Source organism: Tetrao urogallus (assembly GCF_951394365.1).
Source record: "Tetrao urogallus genome assembly, chromosome: 1".
NCBI lineage: Eukaryota > Metazoa > Chordata > Aves > Galliformes > Phasianidae > Tetrao > Tetrao urogallus.
This window is the reverse complement of record NC_136813.1, coordinates 55,693,447-55,717,103: the sequence shown is the minus strand read 5'-3', so window position 1 is coordinate 55,717,103 and position 23,657 is coordinate 55,693,447. Positions and strand designations below refer to the sequence as shown.

Genomic DNA, 23,657 nt, shown 5'->3' with positions numbered 1-23,657 from the left:
TGCGGTGTCAAGAATTAGAGTTATTAGGCATTATCTAGGTTGTTGTGTGCTTCTTTTATTTTAGTAGTAGATTGAATGTGAATTAAACAGGATTTAATGCTACCAATGCTGGAATCTACGGGAATAGCTCTCTTAATGTATTAGTAATGCTCTGTTATGATGCTATCAGCCTCTCAATTAGCCTTTTCTTGATTTGCAAAGACAAAACCTGGAAAGGAATCCCAGGCAAAGGGATAACCCTGTATTATAGAATGATTGACTCTCTTTTATCCCACTAATCAGGATTTGTAAAATATGACCATGCAGCACCTGTGACAAATGCTAACAGAGCTAACCTTGATAGTTTATTACGTTTTGCAAGCGGGTGATCCACTTGGGCTCTGTATCATGCACTGGCCATGTGGATGCAGTGTACAAATGGAAAATACCCTTCAGACACTGGGAAGAAAAAAAGCAAGAGCGAATCTGTGATGGGTGAGAGAGGAAAAGTGCACCTTGAAGCAGGGGACGCCCTGCTGGCACTGCCTATCACATTCACCACCATCATGTTCCTTCTTTTTCTGCAGGTTGTTGATTCTCAAGGGTCAGTAGGTAATAATGCCCCTAGTGATACTCTAGCACATTTGCCCACTAATATTGATTCTACCTGACATGCAAAAAGTTGTACGACCATTAATTTTCTGTTAGCCCAAAGGCACAATCATGAGCACTCTAAAAGCATCTGTTGTACAAATTTTAGTGATTGTTCAAAATCAAGATATCAGAATATACAAAAGTTGAAGATCTTTTCTAACCGGTTAAGATTAACTCAGAACAGGACCTTCAGGGATTTATTTCCAGGTTGCAGAAGCTTGAGTTGCAGGCCAAACACGTTTGTTCTTTTTAGTAGGTTAATAGTATTTCTTGTCATTATGCTATGTTTGCCTTGTCTCCTTTCTCACATTTAGAGTATTGTCAATTGAGGCCTTGACTGAGTTGTAATGATTATGTTATTAATATAATTAGTGTTATTATTTTATAGTATGGTAGTAGTTTGTGAATAAACAAAAAAGAGGGAATTGTAGGAATACAAGAAAAACTGTTCAGAACAGAAGCTGTGGAGCAAGATTGTCAGCATGAGAACCAAGGACACCTCTAGAAGAAGAAAGAATGTCTCACGGCTCTGATTAATAACAAGCGCCTGTGCGAACGGTTGAAGAGTGTTTTGTAGAATGCTCTGCTGACGTGTGAAGGTGGATGGGAAAGTCGTAGGGGTGGATGGGAAAGCTAGAAAAAGAAAACTTGTGAAGGTACAGAAGTGATGTGGGAGCTTGTAATGAACGATTTGGATCGTTCACATCTGAGTCCGTGCATCAGACGCTGCAGCACTTCTTTTTTGATTCTGGTATTCAGGTAAGACTGAATTTCACCATCACAGTCTCTGTCCTCACATCCTGCCTTCAGCTGTGAGATGTGGCCTTGCTCCTTCCCTTCAACACTGCAGTCAGTGTTAGAGAGGAGACCTTAGTGATGTTTGCTTCCCCTCCCAGGCTGATGTGAACGCTGAAGTTTCTGTGCCTTATTTCTTCAGCAAGTGCAGAAACCACTAAGCTATTGTGTATAATAAGGTCAGGCCACCACTTCCTCCTCTTGTGACCATGTTTCGGAATAAAAATGTGTCATGCTCAGAGCTGTCATAAGTAGGGGTGATTAGTTTATGAGTGTCAAACAGATTTACACTTGAGATAAGTACTGAGACAGCCATTTAGCTGTGTTGAGGTATGTACACTGGCAGAACGTTAGACATGAGGGAGCTTTAGTCAAGAAGAGCTGAAAGCATACAGACTCTGCTATTACTTGGCTGCCTAAATAGTTACATGGAACTAAGGTGAATCATGCACTTGCACTGAAATTATTTATATTTCATCTGAATCATGCTTTTGGTGATTTTCTATAACTGGTCCTGATGTTCAGTTTTCATGATGCTCTGTAGACCTCTATCCAGGAGTTCTGAAAACAAGTTGTGGATTTTTGTTTGTTTGTTTGTTTGTTTGTGTGAAGGGAAGGGGGGATGCTATCACAGAGAGTTTAGATAGTACTCGGGAATCACAGAATCACAGAATCACAGAATCACCCGGGTTGGAAGGGACCTCAAGGATCATGTAGTTCCAACCCCCCTGCCTAGCAGGGCCACCAAACATACACATTTAGATCAGGTTGCCCAGGACCCCGTCCAACCTGGCCTTGAACACGTCCAAGGACGGGGCATCCACAACCTCCCTGGGCAGCCCGTTCCAGGGCCTAACCACTCTCCTCGTAAAGAACTTCCCCCTAACGTCCAACCTAAATCTTCCCTCCCTCAACTTGGATCCATTTCCCCTAGTCCTGCTATTGTCAGCCCTTTTGAAGAGTTTACTCCCCTCCTGGGTGTAGGTTCCCTTCAGGTATTGATAGGCTGCAATGAGGTCGCCCCGCAGCCTTCTCTTTTCCAGGCTGAACAAGCCCAACTCCCTCAGCCTGTCCTCATAGGGGAGGTGCTCCAGCCCCCTGATCATCTTAGTCGCCCTCCTCTGGACCCTTTCCAAAATCTCCATGTCTTTCTTGTACTGAGGGCTCCACACCTGGACACAGTACTCCAGATGGGGCCTCACAAGAGCCGAGTAGAGAGGGACAATCACTTCCCTGTCCCTGCTGACCACCCCTCTCCTGATGGAGCCCAGGATCCCATTTGCCTTTCGAGCTGCCAGAGCGCACTGCTGGCTCATGTTAAGTCTCTCATCCATCAGGACCCCCAGGTCCTTCTCTGCCGAGCTGCTCTCAAGGACGAATTAGGGAATTTCCTAACTGTCTGTTCAGAGGTCTTGATCTGAGCTTGCCCCTAGGGAAGTGTTTTGCAAATGAGTGGGTGAGCAGTTGAATTGAGATTTTTGTGGGTTTGTACAGAGTTGGAGCTTTAATTTGCCAGGTGAGGGAGACAGTGCTAACTCCAATGGCAGGTGAAAGTAGATGGGTACAGAGCCAGAACTCACTGCTGCTTCTGCTGGGGATGCTCACAACAAGCTATACAGGGCACCTATACCATTTTTGCTAAGCAGAGGCTCTGTTTGTCTGTAAAGTCGAGGTAAAGCAATACCATATGTATTTGTGCAGGTCTGACATGATTGGGATTTGTGACTGTGTCCTGAAAGAGAGAAAAGAAAAGCAACCAAATAGAAAGAAGAGTGAACATGCCTAATCCAATTTAAAAGGAATTGAGAGACTCCAATAAACTAATTTTCATATGCAAATTATGAGTAGTGGACATTGCTTGCATGGTACCCCTTTACAAAACAGCCTGGATTACAACAGCTTGTACAATACAGGGAGCTCAAGGCGGGGAATGGAAAGTGACAAAAGCAAATCCATCCAATTGTGCTGAAAAGAATCATCAGTAAAATTAAAAAGCAACAAGCAAATCACAAAGAGATTTTTGACACAGGAGCAATCAGCCTGCAAAGAAGAATAGAACAGAGATGAAAATTTGTACTGGGAGTGAGAAATGGGGAGAAGATACAGAGGTAAATGGGGCTGACAGATCAGCCATCTCACCAGGGCACGGGGACCTCATGGTGCCTTTGCATGGGCCCATGGGTGGAGGAAGAGGCATGGGGACAGACACAAGGCAGGGGCACTCACCTGCTCCACAGGAGGGGTGTGCACAAGGGGGATGTCAGTGGAAGTGTGGGGGGGAGGGGCTGAGTTCTGCTCAGGGTGTTATAAATGACACTTAAAAATCTGAAAGCATAATGTACATTTTTCAAGTGTTGGATGCTGTGGTTTGTCTGTTGAAATTGATCCTGAGAACATAGTTAATTGATGGCTTTAACAAATCGATACGTTGCTTTGTTTCTGACTTCTGTAAAAGAATATGAATTGAACAGTTTTACCTCCAAACATTTTTTATTGTTGTTATTTTGGGGAAAACAAGAGGAGGGCAATCTGCAGCCATGAGGAAGAGTGCTTACTTCATCCTTGAGAGCCTTGAGATCCCCACCCAAAATCACTGATCATGTGCAAGGAGGAAGGATTCTGTGTTACTAATTTTGGGGAGAAGTATTGTATGTGTATGTACTGCCTGGGGAAAACTTCTGCATATGGAACAAAGGTAATATATATAAATATATATATATCATGTGGCTAGCAGAAGACTGCCTCAACTGGATAAAATAAAAAATGCAATACATGGCAGACAGCTTATGCTGATTTCACAGGATTAAAAGACTGCTTCATTGGTGTTGGTGCTCCAGAAGTATTCTCTTTGTCATTCGCAGAATCTGAAATAATGTGCTGAGATTAGAATAGATAGAAACTTGCCTCAAAAACTATGCCCTATATGTCCTTCCCTTCTTCGGAGGGGGTTGGACACAGGTGACCTGCGTGATACTGCGATTCTGCCAAACAAGAAGGGAAGCCTCATACTGCGGGCACCGCTGCCCTCTGGTGGGCGAGCGACTGTCTGCATCCGAGTGAGGGACTTCATCTCCCTAAGTGTGGCATTGCTAAAAGGATACAACAGGTGAAAAGAGGAAATAAGTGACGGAAAAAAAAAATAATATGGTAGACCACATGCTTCTCTTGCTTTCACTGTTGGCAAAGCACCTATAATCTTTCAGTTGCCTTGCCTTTCTCCTCCCTTCCCACCCACTACAGCGGTAGGCATACCTCTCCAATCTATCTACTCACTTCCCTCTTACCATCTCTTTCTTGCTTGTGGCCTGGGGAGGCTGCAAGTCTCCTGGTAGTGGTGATTATTGTAAATCAGACTTTCAAACCTCTCATTCTTATGCCTTTTTCATACAGAGTACAAAGTTAAGAAAACTTGCGCCAGCAGTGTGCCACTAGACAATGAGTATCTTCTGTTCTCCAGCAGTTCTTCCCCTTTACTCTTCCTGCTTTAAAAGTGCTAGGGTTGCTCGCCAGTGGTGTCAGTAACTATGAAGTGGTTGTCTTCTAATTCCTTAGTGGGGATACGAACACTGACTGAGCACAAGTGGAATCACTCCTTCTTCCTTATCTACATATAGTAGTTCCTGCAAAGGCTGGGTGACTGCAAAAGTGCAGTTTACCTTTTACTGTATGAAATTGGAGCAGGACCCTGAAGATCCTCTGTGTTCAGCGCCATCAAATATTCTGATGCAAATTTTAAATGCTTATAGTGAGGATGAGCCAAAACTGACTTCATAACCTCAGTCCTACTTCCTTGCATGTATAACAGAAGCTACTTTACATAGCTTCACGTTGGCTTTCCCATAAAGATCCCTATCACACTAAGTGAACCCTATGGGGTTCAGCACCCAACTGATGATTTAAGAATTTTTCCTCCTACTCTTTCAAAGGATACTTCTTTGTCTGACTGCATATTCTTAACGAATTCTTCCTCTAGATCAGAGTTTCTTTCCCCCATGGCTTTTTGAGAATATTTGTTGCTGTAGTATTTATAAGCAGCTCTTCATATACTCAGAGCACAGCTAATTTTAGTTGCAGCTGTGAATTTCAACACTTCTGCAAACCAGATCACAAGGACACCACTCAGTCAACCAGAAAATGAGGAACATTCAATGAGTGACCACCTGTGAAAAATCTGGTTTAAGGAACATTGTGGTGAAGACAAGGGCAGCTTGGAAAGTTTTAGACCAAGTAGACAGTCATCAAAAACACCAGTCTGTGGAGCCCAGTAGGTTGAAAGTATTTCAGACCAAAGGAATTTTTACCAAATTGGAAATGAGGTCTAAAGGAACACAGCTTAGAATTCTGAAAGGGTTGTTGAGTATTGCCACTGGATGTGGCAGTCACTTGTTTGGAGGAAGTTCATCATGACTCTGCCCCAGGACACAAAGATCTAAGAGGTGAGTACCCTTCCTGAACTCAGTCCAGAAGGGAAACTCATCTATACATGGAGAGATCCTGCAGCTATCAGAGTGATTAATGCCCATCAGGATCAGAGACAGGATCTGTAGAACAGAAGCTTATGAAAATAGATTTGGGGATAAATAGTTTTAAGTCAGATTTGAATTAACTCCAGAATTAAAATAATTATAACAACAGCAACAACAATAATCTGTGGAAAGTAAATATGGCTTTTCAGCTCTCACAGACAGAAAGGGAATGCGGTTCGTATTTAAATAGGCCATCATAATTTCTGTACCGACATGTTCTGTCTCATTTACCACTTCCTTCCAATATTTCTGAGAATTAGGCTGAGGCCCATCTTAAAACAGTTTCCATCAATATCCTGTTTCCCATGGGATGAAGTAAATATCTCCTATCTACTGAATGAAATAGGGTGGGGAGGACCAGGAATAAAAGCCAAAGAAACCTGTCGAGTGAGTGAATGAAGATTATTAGTTGGCCAATACACATTTTGATTCAATTTACACACTTGAATTTCAGGTCATGTATTACCTGATGACTGCTAGCAGCTTGCTGTGCTTAATTGGAACCTGTGCTATGCATTACAGAGATACTTGCTGACACTACTAAAGCACACACTGAGGAATCCAAGTTTCATTTGTACTCGGGAAAAGAAGGAAAAGAACATTTCTTACACCAGCACAAACCTCTCTGATCTGTTCCCTCAAGTCTCAGTCCTTTCTCTCCCTTCACATCTTCTGATTTCTTACCACAGAATCACTCAGGGCAAATGGATCATTTGCAACATCAGTTCAAAGTATATTAACACTGAATTTAGAAATTGCTCCAAGTTTTACCCATTAAGGCTTTGGAAATCTTTGGGAACAGAGATTCCATAGCTTTTCAGGGCAACCCGCTCCAATGCCTGACTGTCCCTATGATAATGATTTTTTCCTCATGTCAAGTTTGAACTTCCCAGTTTGATTTGAGCTCATTGTCTCTTCTGAAACAGCTGTAGACCTCTGAAAGGGTATGTCTCTGTTTTCTTGACATCCTCTTTGTGTTGTAAGGCTGCTATTAGGACCCCCTTGCCTCTTCTATGGGCTGGGCAGACCCACTTCCCCATGTTCCAAATTATAGGGCAGATGAGTGCTCCGCTCCAACTATCCCCTTGCCTTTCAAAGGACTCCCTCCAAGTTTCTCACTATCTTTCTTGTATTTGGGGTATAGTGTGCCAAAACTGGATGCAGTGTCCCTCATATACTCTGAAATGTGCCAAAGAAAGAGAATAAACCCTTCCTGTAATCTACTGGATGATAATTAGGTATGCTGCTAACTTTCATCTCTGACACGACTCATCATGGAGTCAACATGGACTTATTTCTAGCTTGCTTTACTGCAAGAACTATTGGCTCTTTTCCACAAAGCTGCAATCTTTGCCTAACTTCATTTAGTTACCAGACTTTTCAGATACAGATCCTTTCATGCACTTGTATTTCTCTTCCATCACAAATCCTAATTATCTTCCCTCCAGTCTCTTTACTCCAAATCCAAATCTAGTTTGTTTCTCCCCATCACCTCTAAGATCTGTGCAATCTGCAATTCCATGAAATACTTTCTACATCAGATATTTAACTTCTTTCTTCCCTGTGTTTGCATCTTCCTTCTGTCTGCTGCCCAGACTGAGCTTCAAAGACAACCTCAGATCTTACTAATGGTTCTAACCCAAAGACTCAGCCAAGAGATGAAACTACTGCAAGTATTCCTCCCTTCATTGATGAAAATTCCGTGGAGACAGCATAGTCTTTAAATGAACAAGCATAAAACATCCTTCAGAAGCACACACCTTGGTCAAGTGTGAGTACACACAAAAAGACAAGAAGAAAGGATGAAAAAACAGCAATCCTGCTTAAAACAAAGAGAAACCCACATTACACACATTTCTTCTATTTTCTTCTACTATTGCAGATGCTGAGCAATTTGAGAAATACTCAAAAACAGAAGACCCTTATGTGTGACTGCACATTACATGTTTTCATTTTAAATTTCATGTTTCAAAGCAGTGATGTATCTGTCAACTGTCCATCATTAGCAAGGAAATTATAGAATATCCCAAGTCGGAAGAGATCCAGAAGAAATCTTTGAGTCCAACTCCTGGCTCCTGGCATACAGCACCACTCAGTGTTCAAACCCTGTGTCTGAGAGTGCTATCCAAATGCTCCTTGAACTGCAGCAGCCTAGGGTAATGCCCACCACCCTCTGATGAAGGACCTTTTCCTAACCCACAACCTGATCCTCCCCTGACACAGCTCCATGCCATTCCCTCATGTCACTGTCACCACAGAGCACAGAGTTGCTGTGGAGCTGCTACGAGGCCTCCCCTCAGCTTCCTCTGCTCCGGGCTGAACACAGTAAGGGACTTCAGCTGCCCCTTGTACATCTTGCCCTCTAGACCCTTTACCTTCTTCATAGCCCTCTTTTGGACACCCTCTAATAATTTTATGTCCTTCCTATACTGTGCCACCCAAGCCTTCACCCAGTGCTGGAGGTGAAGCTGTACAGTGCAGAGCACAGCGGGACCAGCCCTTCCCTCATCCGGTGGCAGTGCTCTGTCTGATGCAACCCAGTGTATGGTTGGCCTTTTTGGCTGCCTTGGCACGCTGCTGCCTCATGCACAACTTGTCATCAGTCAGAACACCCAGATCCCTTTCTCTGGGACTGATCTTCAGACTCTCATCCCCCAGTTTATACATAGATCCAAGGTTGCCTCATGCCAGGCGCAGAACTAAGCACTTGCTCTTGTTGAACTTCGTGCAGTTGGTGATTCCCCAGCTCTCTCGTCTGTCAAGATCTCTGCAGAGACTCTCTGCCCTTCAGAGAGTCAACAGTTTGTTTCAGTTTGGTGTCATCCACAAACTTACTTCATGTACCATCATGTCCTGCATCCAAACCGCTGACGAAAACATTAAAAAGTACTGGCTCTGAAATAGAGCCCTGTGGAACACCACTAGTAACAGGCTGCCAGCCTGACATAACCCCAGGTTCTGTAACACAGTGAGCCTAAAAGAATGATACGATTGCACATGTCCATGAAAATGCACTGGAAACAAAATATTCAAATCCCTTATGTTTGCAATGATGCTGCTTATCACATGAATAACACAAACATATTACTTGCAGTTTGTTGCATTTGCAGGAACAAATGTTAAATGTCCTTAACGAGAGTGTACTGTATGAATCAACTCGATACTTCTTATTACCTACCATATATTTAAATACCATTTATCAAATGCAGGAAGTTCCAGCAACTCCCACAAACTGAAACATAAATACAATTGTGGTTTGAATGTACTTTGCTGTCTCATCTATCATCAGTTTGTTAGCAGAACCATCAGGAATTAGTTATTCGCCTTTTCTTCCTGCCTTAGTCTGAAAATGCTGGCCTTTTAAACTTCAACCTTGCAGAAGCAGGTCAATTTTAAGAAGACAAGTTTTCTCAGGAAGCCAGAAGCAAACTAGCCCAACAACAAAATCAGTAGAGATATCTGTCCAATCTGTTGACTAGCACTGTCTGTACACATGGGAGTTTTCATAGTTCAATTTTTTTGGCGGAGAAAATTAAAGATCACTCCCATTCCACTGTAGGAAGGGAGCAGTTTTTGAAATCTTTCCTCTCAGAGTCATGCCCCAAGCCCTTTTCAAAGTTCTGCACTGACCATGTTTGCTAGCATCAGAAGGAAGAAGTACAGTTAGGAAAAGCGGCAGTGACAACAGCAGATTTTGCTTCACAGACTTTATGCCAGGTGCTTAAAATACATATATAATACATAACAAATATAAAATATTTAAAATATTACTTTATTAAAATAAAGTATCAAAGCTACATCTTCTATGGTGCCAGTCCACTGTGTTTCAGAATTGACTTACATGAAGGATATACGAGCCTACTAAAATCCTAGGGAAAACTTACATACCAAAAGGTAATTTTGCACATTTAAACATCGAGTCTAAGGGAAAGCAATAACTTTTTTATAACTTTTTGGTTTTTTTCTCATATAAACATTCAACACTAAAACCAAAATATCTGATTCAGGATTCTGTGCACCTCTTTAATGTACTTCAGTAATAAGAGCCAGCTTGGTGCATGCTAATAACTGCTTTATTTACATGCAGCATCACACAAACTTTGGCTGAACTGAGGACTCCAGTAGAGGATTTCAGACCTCTTTCTTGAAAACTTAGTATTGCAGTTGCAAAATAATAATAAAATTCAGTTTTACCTCCAGGATACATAAATAAAGAACAGATATTTTTATATATTTGTATACGGAGGTCTTTCATACATTTTGAAAACTTAGGCCTCACAAAAATCTTGGTACAGTAACCCAATGCACATACCCTTGTTGCTGAAATGTCTTTTGGATGCACAGAGGAGTTGAATTAATTCTTTCATTAGTTCACCACAGTCCATAACCCCTAGCTTCAAATCTGTTTTATTTATTTTCTATCACCTTAAGAACTCAATCAAATCAGTCAGCACTATTTATAAAAACAGGCAAGGATACTGCAATATACAAAGCAACTTTACTAAATGAGATTTTATGACAAAATTCTCAATATCTAAAAATACATTTTCAAGTGAAGCACAATTCAATACCATGGCTCTTATTGTTTTACCCATTTCAGTATCACGTTCATATTTCTTTGCAGACCAGTGGTGTAAGTATTCAATGTTTTAATTACAGTAGCTCCTAGAAGCCCTGAACCACACTGTTAGATGCAGTACATGGGGATTTTTGGGTGGAGAAAGAAAAAAATCTCATCATCTGAACAATGTGAGCAGATAAGAGGGAACAAAAAAAAATCTGTCCTTCTACAGATCTGCTTTTGTGTTGGTTGCCTGTTTTTTCTTTTCTTTCTTTCTTTCTTTTCTTTTTTTTCCCATAGAATCATAGAAATGTTGAGCTGGAATGGACCTCTAAAGGTCATGTAGTCCAGCTACCCCGCAATGAACAGAGACACCTACAGCTGAATAAAATTGCCCAGAGCTCTGTCCAGTTTGATCTTGTCTCCAAGGATGGGTCTTCCATGTCATCTCTGGGCAACCTGTGCCAGTGCTTCACCACCCTAATTGTAAAAAAAATTTCTTCTTTATATCCAGTCTAAATCTCCCCTTGTTTTGTTTGAAACCATTTTCTCCTGTCACCACAGACTCTGCTAGAGAGTCTGTCCCCTTCTTCCTTATAGCCTCCTCTAAGAGACTGAAAAGCTACTATCAGGTGTCCCTGGAGCCTCTTCTTCAAAACTGCACAGAAGTAGCTATATCTATCCTAGTGATTGAGGCCAGATCTAGGGGCAATAAATGTATTTTATTAGTTGTATGGCTGGTTCCATGTTTGTTGGATTTTTCACAGTATCCCTTTGCATGGATAATAGCAAAAGCAGGACAAATACAACAAATATGTATGCAGCAATATTTCCATTGGATAAGCTATCCAAAAGAAGATAATATATTATACCTAGTTGCCAAAGGCTCATATATGGTGTATATACTTTCATATTTATATATATATATACTGCATATATATATATTTATACACACAGAATACACATATATATATGAGTGCAGAAATTATGAAGTCAGAAATACAATTTGTCCTACTGTACTGAGCCTAATTTCATCATGTTTCTTTCTATGCTCAGCTTGTTTACATATATGCATGCACATATTCCCTGAGATTGAGGTGTCAAAGCATCTTATATATCTTATTTCTGGTAAAACTCATCTTAATTAGTAAATACTAATAGATTTTAGTAATGTCCTTTCGTCCTCAGGGAAGAAGCAAGGCAGTGGCAACCATTCTACATACTTAGGAGCTTTTGCTTCATTATCCTGTGCTTTTAGATTTTTTTCCTTCCCAAAACAAATTTCTATGTCAAACTAAGAAACAAACAACAAAAATAAACAGTAACTAGCTGACACCACTATATTGTGATGAATAATATAGTTTCATTATCCTTCCTTGTACTCTATGTTTCAGGGTAGAAGCTTTTTTTTTTTAGGTTTTTTGTTTGTTTGTTTGTTTGTTTGTGAAACAAAGCAAAAGCAAAGTAAGATGCAATTGTGTTTTAGGTTTCCATTTCTGTATAAAAACAGAATGGTCCTGTGTTCACGCTATACTTTATGTTCAACTCTTTCTTTGATTTGCTTCACTGAAATGACTTCAAAGCCAAAAAACCACGTCCTTACAGCTGTTGTTCAGAGTCTCCCATTGTGTAAAATAAATTGTCTTTCTGGTAATCACGTGACGTTTTTATCTTACAAGTACGTCTGGTCTACTTCCTGTTTTGGGTTTGCTTATTAGACCAAAGAATAGATTTCAGAAGCTGATGGAGGAAGGAAAGAGACTGAATTGGCAGTTATAGGAGAATTCAATTTCTTTTTTCTTTGACAAATGCATTGGAAGAAGAAGAAAATTGCACTAAGCATAATTACAAAAATAAAGGGCTTCAGAGGAGTCTAACTGCACCAAAAAAAGTACCATCTCCATCCAAGGATATTTTAGCTCTTCTTCGTGGTATTGTAAGTTGAAGCTCATCTCCTTCTTCTAATTTTGCAATGCCTGACAAAAGATTTGGAATATTTTTAGTTAATATTTCACAGACATTATTGTCATAAAAGTTCTTGAAAACGTCATTGCGTATCGTCAAAGAAATCTAAGCATGGCTTGTTACTTGTAACAAGTTCTCGTTTTATCTTTAGGCACAACCTTATGTAGTTCAGACCACCCAAATCTTACACTTGACAGCCTCTGTGGAGCTGGACCCACCTTCCTTTCCTTAGCAATTCCATTCTGTACTCAGTGCGTCAGTTCACTTAAGCAAACGCTGCCAAAAAATCCCCAAATCACATAACTGCAGTGCGCCCAGATTGCACGTCTTATGGTGATGTGGCAGCCAGGTCAGCACTGGGCACTGCTGGTCCTAGATGGCTCCGTTCCCACGCTTATGGGGGAGATTTCATCAGCTTTACCAACCCAAGTGAAGTTAGCAGACATCAGGTGACCCAGTGCAACTGCAGAACTCAGAAGTCTATTTCCTTCAAGCCACACATCAGCTGATGTGATAACTGAAAGCACATAGCTTTCATGCTGCAGTCACTGAACTGGGAGCAAAGGTGACTTCTGCAGCAATACATGCTCAACAGCACGAGACGCTGCAACAAGGTTTGGTTTTCCAGGTGAAAGCAAGTGGTGGGAAAGCAAGAATCATGAAGTGGCAGGATGGAGTAGAGATCTTAGTTAAGAAAGAAATGGTGCAGGTAGGGAGCATAATACGAGGGAAAAAAAAATTCCTTCCCAGTCCCATTTGTTTAGTGCCATCCAGCCACCAACAGTCAGCTTCTGTTACTGAATGTTACTCACATTTTACACAAGATATTGAAAAAAAAGATGGCTTTTATTCACAGAGACCTTGCTAGAAAATAACAAAGCTGAAAATCCCCAAATCCCTGAGCAAAGAAGAAAGGCAGACAGATAAGAGCTACTGAACGTGGTTTGATAGACCTAGACAATAATTCCTGAAATGCTACAGCAGGAAAATACATACATATTATGCACTGAGCTTACTGGACTTGCATCAAATATTTTAATGGGTCGTCTTTTATGGTGCTTCTCATTAGTGCAGTCAAAAATCTCTTCACAGAAATTAACTCTTTTTCATCTAACCAAATAATAAATCTGCAGTAGTAATTATTAGGAGTAGAGATTTAAGCTGATAATGAACATTCTTGAAAAGCGAGGTGTGTAAAAATTGGGTGGCTAAAATTCAAGTGTGCTCCTAAATATTTTACTGGCATACTCAAATGAAGAATTCAATACTTAAGCTCAGTTTTCTTCTAGGACAGCATGTAGTCGTTTTGTCTGCTTCAGGCATTTAACTGTGAAAGCACCAAAGTGTCCAAGCATTTTATAAGGTTAACGGAGAGAGGGGTATTGCTGAGGTCATGTAATTACATGGATCAAATCCAACTGTTGAGGCTTTATATAAAGCCATACTTTTCAAAAGTATTCTGCAGTTTTGCAATTGACTGGCTCCGTGAATGCAGTTCATTTTCTTTATAACCCCCACAATCTTTAATCACCCACCACTGCAGATTCCATTTAATACAGTTTATTTGCCAACGACAGAAAGAAAAAATTTAGATGTTTACCAGCAGTATAGCAAGAATTATTCGGATAAGACTGTGGCATATTTTGGATGCAACGAAATAATGTGACCAAGCTGAGATCATCACCAAACACGTGAGCTTTCTTCCTCTGTATTAGATGTCCCATTGCAAATGTTGTATCAGTATATAAAACCTGCAGGATGAAGAGGTACAGACCTCAAACATTTTGTATGGAGACATTAGAAATCCTTTAAAAGCCAGATGCTGAAGTGAATTGAGCTTTCTTACCTGGCCATATATGAAAAAATATCCTGTTTCTTTGATCACTATTTTATTTCCCTGTTCTTCCAGAGCTGTTCCACGCTTAAAGCTCAGAAGCCAAGGGACAATGCTTGAATCATCTAAAAGAAATAAGGATTTTGAAGTAATCAAAAAACAAAATAGAACACCAACCCACAAATTCACTTCCCTAGTTTTCATCTGCCAAAAGTTAAGAAAGCTGACTTTCAGTTAAGACTTCCAGTCTCACTGGATTTCCCCCTTAAAAGAGGATATTTGCAAGAACTGTCCAGATGCAGAGACTGCATTATTTTATTTTATTAATTTATTTTTAAATCAGGCCAGATAACTCATTTATTGCTTTGAAGCTAGCTAAAATAGGGAAGAGAGCTAAGGCATGGAAAAGTTAGCTATCAACCATGGAATATATTCCTACCTTTCTGTTGGATATCACTTTTGCTGTCTGCAATCAGTTGCAAGCAGGCCTGCAGCACTGCAAAGTGAAAGCATACAAATCATTTGTAGAATACAATAAACTTTTGAATTTACTTATTAAAAAAAAAAAAAAAAAAGGATGAACACACAAAAACATTCTTAGTCTCAACAATTTGAAAACAGAATCTTTCTACTAATTTCAAGGTAGGTCTTACTTAAACATGCCAGGACAAAATTCATACTGCAGAGAACACGCAGATAAGTGTGAGCCTCAGACATTGGCATAAATTATACTTGCTTGTTTTAATCTTTGGTCCTAATATAGTTTACAAATGCAGCAGTAAATCAGATGAGGTAAGAACCATAGATCAATTAGCTCTGTTAATTTTCAGTGCAAAAGCTCAAAAGACTCCAACCCTGTCAGCTATGAGAGATACCAGATTTTCTAATGATACTATATTACTTATATTACTTATATTACTTAAATAGTTTCCAGTTATGGATTCTGTGAAATGTTAATGATATGTATTGGCTATGGAGTAATTTCAAAAATAGCAAGCATAAACTCTCAAAATCCATCCAGATTTTCAGTACATCCAGATGTACTTTCAGTGTATTTTTCAGTCCTTCATCCTGTACACTAAGAGGGAAAGTACAGAAATGACTGGCAGTAAATAAATGCACAGACAGCAAATACCTTAGTATGTGACAAAAAAAAATGAAGTATTACTCAAAACTGTAGAGGCTGAAGATGCTAAAGAGTAAATAGGATATTGAGCTGTGAAAAAAATACTGTTCTATTTTGAAATAAAAGCTCCAGAGTGATTTGAAGATATTTAAAAACTAAAAGTAAAAATCTGCTAACCTCTTCTGTCAGTATACAGAATAAAAGACAAAGGGATAGAGTAGATTTTCATGAGAACATCTGCTTGTAGGGGTATTCTGAAGGCCAGAAAGCAAAGTTGTCACATTTACTACACTCTTCAAAACAAATGAAGAAAATTCTGCCTTAGATTGCTGGAACTCTATTTTTGCTTGCCTTTTTTTTTTTTCCCCCTCTCTCCAATAAAAATGCTATGGGCCAGATTCAAATACTCTTACTATAAAGGGCAGTGCCCTATTCCATGAGATCACATTTCTACACCTGTCAGTGGCAGCCCTGTGCCAAACCATGTGCTCGTCGGCACCCACCTCTCACTGCACTGTATGGAATGACAGGATTGGAGAAGAAAGCAGCCTCCTGCACATACCTAAGTCTCCTTTCAAGGAGGATGTCAGCAAACACCAGAGGAGGGCTAGGTGCTGAACAGCATGCCATTGGCACTGACAGACAGTGGGAAAAGATTCAAGTGTGGGAATGCTTCAAAGTTTCAAGAACCAAAGAACCCTAACTGAGCCCCACTGTCATTAACAGCACTATCTCGCAAACTCCCATTCTGGCAATCAGTCAGTACTTCCTATAGGATGCCAAGAAATCTGTGGATTTTTAAAACAATAATTTAAAGGTATCTAGATTTATAGAATCATAGAATGGCCTGGGTTGAAAAGGACCATAATGATCAACTAGTTTCAACCCCCCTGCTGTGGGCGGGATTGCCAACCAGGCTGCCCAGAGCCACATCCAGCCTGGCCTTGAATGCCTCCAGGGATTCCCTGCCTTGTGACAAGAAAAGAAAGCTAAGTCAACAACAACAAAAAGTCCTATACTTCATTATTTTTTTTAAATCTCAGTTGTGACAAAATGTTCTGGAAGAGAAGCTTCCAAACAAAAACAAAATACGATTTTCTGGAATTGCACAACAAAGCACATCAAGCAATTTATTTCACAAGGTATTCATTTACTCCCCCTTGGAACAAAGTGCCTTCCTGGTTAAGGTAATATGCAGGTTCCTTACTATTTCAGCAACCCAAATCAAAATTTTCATTCCTGTTTTCAAGAGAACTCATCAGTGTTGTCACTGGAATTTCCACTAATCAAACGAGAGTAAACAAGATTTGTAATCCTGATTTGTGTTTGTTTCATTGCAGAACTGAAATACTAGTCATCTTTCCTGAAAACTGCCATGCAGTAATTGAAATCAGCAAGTTTGGTACAGTGTGAGAATTTGTTTATATGTTTTAAAACACTTAAAAGTTCTGCTGCATTCTGCACAGTTCTGATGTCTGCTCTGTGTGACAGCGACAGGGCCCGAGGGAACGGCATGGAGCTGTCAGGGGAGGGCAGCTGGGGGAAGGGAAAGGGGCTGCACCACAGCGCCGTGGGCATGGAGCGGGATGCACAGGGCTGTGGGCACGGACCCCAGTGCCAGAGTTCAGGGGGCATTTGGACAGTGCTCTCAAACATTGGGTTTGAACGTTAGGTGCTCCTGTGTGGAGTTGGGAGTTGGTCTCTATGATCTTTGTGGCTCTCCTTCTGCTCAGGATATTCTACGATATCAAATCTACATATAATCTCCCCAAAAACATCTTTTTGGTTAGTACAGAACCCTTACTCTTCAAGGCTGAACTGAATAAAGTGAATTTAGTTGTCAGGAAGAAATACGGATATAGAAATGTCATTCATGACAATAAAGAAAACAGAAACCAGCACAGTGACCATTTTATCTAAAGCCACAAAAAGTAATTTCCTATAAACTATTTGGGGATTGAACAGCAACATGTTTTAAAAACAATTGCTCAGAAGCCATTTCTAACCCATAACTATTTCCAATCACAGATACAAGTACTTTACTTTGACCTTGGTGGAACTATATATGTGCTTAAAGTTAAATAATTCATTGAAACAAATTCAAAGCAAACAAGTTTACCACTTACTAAACATAAAACATAAAAAAACATAAAACATAAAAAATGGGTATACAAAGTTTATTTTCTGGGGAGAGTAATAGGAATTTTCAGTAAAAATACTGATGTTGTTAAGAAATGTTAAAAATTCCTATGAAGACCCAGGTCTTACCTGAAGTACAATATAAAATATATATATATGAGCAAATATGACTTGAATATTTACTATCACTACAGAGCTGAGTAAATAAAAAGCTCAACCTGAACATCCTTCAGTTCAGTGTAGATCAAACCTGAATGTCAGTTTTGTAGTCTGAAGTATTTGGGGACACTTAATAATGTAAGCAGAAAACATAACTAGTAAAATACTTCTTAAAAATATATAAAAAGTATCTAAAGTGAGCATCACGTGGAGGATTTACCATGCAAAACAACGTGTACCTAGAATAGCAGGAGGTCGGTGTGCCCTGACCTCTTGATTTCAGACAGAAGTTTTGCTTTGATGGGAATTCTTTTCTTGTGATGTAAACTGTGCTGCAGTGTGTGGGTGGGAGAAAAACATTTCAGAATCTTCTTCCATGAACAAAACGACCAATTCTGAAGAAGTTAATGCCTCCAGATGCCCTTAAAAACCACAACTAGCATATGAAGGGATGTGTTCTCCACCATCTGAGCAATGTAACCACAGCTCTGAAAAAAAAAAAAAGAGCTATCTTTTGTAGCAGGATAAGAACTGAGCTTTCTGCATATCTGCTTAATTCAAGACATGATATCCGTGAGGACAAATCCCCCCTCCCAGGCAGGTTTTTGAATCATTCAACTTCCATAGCCTTTTTAATACTTGCAATCTAACTCCATAATCCATTCAAAGAAAACAGCAAGTTTGTTATATGCAAACTTGCACATAAATTTTTAAGCTTCAGTATCCGAGGCCTGAGAAACTCACCTCAAGTTTTGCTGAAGCAAAATATAATTTAAAAAAATCTGAACTTTAAAAAATAGACCTGCTTGCTTAGGTTCCTTCTTTGGTCATGGTCTGTTCTTTGTTGACTTCCTGAAACATGCTTAAATACTAGGTAATTTAATTTATAAATGATATGCACGTTCTTGGATGATGTGCAGCTTTTCTTCCCTCAGGTTATTCATTTCTTATCATTAGATATCTTCCTTTTCTTTCTGCTTGTGCAGGTTTATAGACTAGTTTATTTATTACTTTTTATTAACAAGTCTTTTTGTGTCATTCTTCACGGATTAAATCAATCCCAGCATGAAAATTGCATTAACAAATGTGACCCAGATCTTCGATGTCTTTGAAGTACTGGTAGCATTATTTTGATCTTTAGTGTGTGTAGTTACTGGTGACTGCAGTCACCAGTAACATGTTAGAATCAGTGTAGTAAGGAATAATTTACTAACATTTAAGAATAGTTTATATAGATTTCTGTTATGCAGTATAAAATATCCTGTGTGTTTTAGATTGCACAGCAGTCTGCATAATACACAACACTAATTCATTCATTCAGTTGATGGAATCCTTCAAGTAAAATTTCAAGCAGTGAGTAAAGTCATTTTCTACCCTTTCTCACTGAAGGGCATACTTCCTTTAGAGATGGCCTGTTGTCAGCAGAAACTGGAAAGAATAACGTCTTTCAAGAAGTAAGCTTTTAAAAATATATATATTAAAAAATAAAAAGAGAACTCTTGTGTTTCCCCTCTTTGAACAGCAAAATAAGAAGTAATTTGAGTATTTGGTGAGGGAATTTCATGCAACATTTTTTTTAGGCTAGTAAGAAAATGTTAGCTTTTCTGACTAAAAGATCTCTGAAATCAAGTTCCACTCTTAAAAGTTCATGCCATCCCTCTGTCACGGAGACCTGTCATGTCGCTGGAGGTGTTCAAGGTCAGGTTGGATAGGGCCCTGGGCAGCCTGACCCGCTGGGAGATGTCCCTGGCAATGGCAGGGGCTTGGAACTGGGTGGGCATTCAGGACCTTACCAACCTAAATCATTCTGTGATTCCATGATTCTATGAAAAAAAAATAGAGTCCAACTGGTTCTAACCAGAAAATGTACCACCCTGTGGATGGAAATATACCAATTTGCCATAAAGCAATTGTGCCAAGAACAGTGGCAAAGGCGATGCCTTCTCACAACTTATACTCTATGCTTTTATGACATTAGTTGTTTTGTGTGAATGCAAGTGACACGGGAGAAGAACTTGAGAACTGCTAGTGAAAAATTACCAAGTCAATTGCTGGCTTGTCCTCTTTCATTGCTTTGTGAACTTTGGATTTCTCTTCAGTTCCTTCCATATAGACAGTCATACTGTTTGAAATGGATAACCTCAATATCCTGAAGTAAACAAGCACACGTGCCCTGATCTGATCAAAGCAGAACTTTTCCTGAATTTAACTTTACAGAAGACGTGATGCTCACCTTCCTAGCTGACTGGGAATCAGAACATGTAGTGATGATCAGAGCTAGACACCTAGAGAGTGTGCAAATTAAACTTTGTACTCTGAACTGCCTTGAGTAATGAGACCTGTATTTTGATCCTGGACTGAAGAACTTAAGAACATCTCAGACAGCAGCATGCTGGCTAGGCAATCAGTAATTGTGACAAGGTCACAAGGAAACAGGAGGGGTTTCTGTTTCAGCTTTCCTCTACCGGCAAAATTTAAAAAAAGGCAGGCAAAAAAGAAAAAGTGTCTCTGTTCCTAACAGTCCTGATATGACATCTGCTTGAAGTGGTTAGATGATCTATCTGTCTGCATATTAATAAACCCCCCCCCCCCCCACTATCTCCCGCTCATTGTATCAAAAACTCTTGTTCTGGCTGCTAACTGTGCAGTTTTATTTGGAACTAATGCTCAAAAGCCATTCCTTCAAAATACTTGTGCTGGAAATTTTCTCAAGACACAAAATGTACAAATACCGATGATTAATACTTTTATTCATGAACACTGACTAACAACTAGCCTATAAAAATATGAAAGAACAGCATTGCATTGGATCTATTTTTGTTCCATTGTCATTTTAATTAAAATTGTAACTTGTGGCCACTTTTATGTAAGTGGAAGATTTGTAATATAATTCTTTTTCATTTATTTGTATACAAAGCAAGATATTTGGATAACTGTGCTAGGAAACAGTTTTGTAGTAGATCAGCCTATGCCGGTTTTCCGTTTAGAATAAATGTCCATATTCTGTGCTGTTATCCATATACATTAATTTGAAAGCTTAATTAGAGGCTCAGATGAAGAAAGATGTATGGATATAGTCAGAGGTGGTTGCCTGGGGAGAAGAATTTTAAGCCTGCAAGAAGCAGAGCTGAGGAACCCAAAACTTTCCTCTCCCCCGTGCACTCTCAAATAGCAGTAAGAATGAAGATGAAAGCTACTGTGAAAGGAACAGAATAACTTGCAGATTGCTAATGCCTGTAACATTCATTTAAAAGAAGACAAGCCTCCTTATGTTTAGTGGTAGTTGTGATTGAGGTATAAAAGTTGACTAGTTTTTATTTGGGAGGCACTAGGGCGGGGAGGCTCTGCGACTACCACAGTAATAAACAAGCTTCAAGAAAAAGATTGAAGCAATCTTGTCTTCAATCTTATTTGTGAAATCACTGTTAACCAAGACCCTGGACCAATGATTACTAACGTAATAGAATAAACTGCATTTGAGCCTATGGAATTTAAGTCATATTCTAAATGAATATTCTCTTCTGAGAGACTTGGAGGTAAATAGAGTGATTGTGCTATAGAATTTAAATTTCAGTTAGCTCTCTGAATCCTAACATTTCACATTAATTAATAAAAAATACATTTTAAGCAAACTCTGATTTAGTCGTTAGCTACAAATTATTTCATTTTACCCTTAATCAGTAATTCAAGATATCAGCTTCCATCAGTTAAAACAGTCTAAAAGTATCTAAGGAGACTGAACTGATTTAGCAACTCAGGATCATTTTTACTTACTTACACTCAGGGTAATTAGAGTATGCAAACTGCTATGTTGAAATTCAACATTTCATTTTATTGTACATCAGTGTATTTGGAAAGGCAAAAGAAAAAAAAAAAGAAGGAGGAATTGTACTCTTGAAGAAAACAATTCTATCCCATTAAATACATCAACATTATAATATACATCAGAGGTGTTTTATAGAGCACAGTATTCAATATTTGCTACAGCACCTTTTAAAAATGCCATAGTATTAGCCTTATTGCATGGGCATGCCTTTATTAGCTTTGTTAATTATATTAATAGATGGTTTTATGCAAAGATTATGCTAATCTTTGTAGTCTGCCTTTTCAGACAGGTATAATCTAGCCTTTCTCTTTGAAAGCTCCTACTTCCCTAAAGTCAAGGAGCTTCGTTGCTACTTCTCTCTTTTAGGATGAGTATGTTTTCCCAGAAAAATGACTTGACAGTTTTTAATAATAGCTTTCCTTCTTTAATATTCACCAGAGAGAAACAAGTCAAGCATTGCCCTGAACTGCGAATGATGGATTTAGAATCAAGCAACTTCCAACATGAAAAAATTCAAGTTGCCATACACAGCTCTACTGTTGATCATTGAGAAATACTTCAGTCACAAGAACAGGGAACCAATGTTCAAAATTCAACCTGCAGACAGCACGAATATCTGGTACCTTAAAGAGTGTGGTAGTCAGCAAAGCAAATGCAGTTCACATGCAGTTCACAGCATTTAATAATTAATACTTTTAATAATTTAATAATTATTATTAATAATTACTACTTATATTTAATAATTACTACTTATAATTTTATAATTATAATAAGCTTTCAGAGCAGTACTCAGCTTATAGGAGGAGATGCGAGCCAAGCATTGCTGCTTGTCTCCAGAAAGCAACCAGCTGCAGCATCCCCTCCCACTCTGCCCAGTGCTATTTACCTGTTTCTTCTGCGTGGACAATAGACCTTCTCCCCCTGTTTCTGCCCCCGTCCCAGATTTCCTTTTGGAGACTTTCAGCTGGGCTAGGGCCAGGCAGCCTGTTCTCCTAGCAGGGACAGACAACAGTCAATATGAGCAACCCATCTCCTGCGAGTTCATCCCCTGCAGCCATCACGTAAGCTTACCTGCCTGGCGCCAGCTGCAGACACTTGCAGGAAGGAAGAAACAGGGGCACCTGCTTTCTTGTCACCAGGGGACACGGGTGGCTGCTCTAGCGGAGACCTTGCCCGGACCCTGTAGATCAGCTCACTGCGCAGAGCTTCTAGCTCTGTTTTCAGGGTGATAGCATGGTAAAGAGACACTGCTGCAAGACAAGAGGACAGGAGCATTGCAAGCCACAGGAATGTGACAGAAAAAAGTCCCGTGGTGCCTGAAGCAGCACCGGGGGGGCCAGAGGGAGAGGAGGCGGTATCCTTCTGCTGGATGACGTGCACACAGTCCACGGATTTCATCGCTGCTCTTTCCTCACTAAAGCCAGAGGGAGAGTTCAGCTGTCCCCTTCCGTGGTGCAATCCATGTTACCCGCTGCTCTGTGAAACTAAGGGCATCCAGAATAAGTGAACAAAACGCCCAGATCATTTCCTGTCATATGAAGCCGTTGATACAACCATTAAACCTAATGTACAGAGCGAACATCTGATTCAGTCTCCGTTTAGCTTTCTTCTTTCCGCACTGCATTCTGGCAGTGAGTACTTTCTGATGAGCTTCTTGCTCAGTCTGCCTTCCTCCTTTCATTTTCAGCTATTTATTTTTGTGGCAACTTGCTTTCACCATTTCCCATTATCTTTAAATTTAGGCACGACTGGTACCACGGGTATTTAAAACCTTATCTAGAAGTGCAGAAACAACGTAAGGTTTCTTTGAAGCATGTCTCTGAGTGCTACTTAAAAGAGATAAGCATATGACGTTATTCACGCCTGTAAGTATATACATATATGTATACAATATTATATATATATGCATACATATCTGAAGTGACTGTAAGCCTACAAGTGGCAATTTATTGAAATACCAAATTTTGTGTTTTCCTAAACACAATCGTGAAAAATATTCTCAGGTGTGAATAGCAATTTACTGGTCTCTCAAGCATGTGAAGTGGCAGAGTCTGCAGTTCAATTCATCATCTGCTTGGAAAGGATGGCTTCTG

At 39.7% G+C, this 23,657-nt stretch overlaps 1 protein-coding gene across 1 annotated transcript; it reads right to left on the bottom strand.

The window, feature by feature from the left end:
- Positions 1–12,378: 12,378 nt before the first annotated feature.
- TNFSF13B (TNF superfamily member 13b) lies at positions 12,379–23,089 on the bottom strand (the record flags this gene model as incomplete). The annotated part of the gene is made up of 6 exons (XM_079535601.1): positions 22,636–23,089; positions 22,451–22,556; positions 14,754–14,810; positions 14,327–14,439; positions 14,081–14,231; positions 12,379–12,491 (listed from the first exon to the last, which is right to left on the bottom strand). Exons 1-6 carry the CDS (start codon positions 22,960–22,962, stop codon positions 12,379–12,381), a joined length of 867 nt encoding a protein of 288 aa, XP_079391727.1. The 5' UTR covers positions 22,963–23,089.
- Positions 23,090–23,657: the final 568 nt, after the last annotated feature.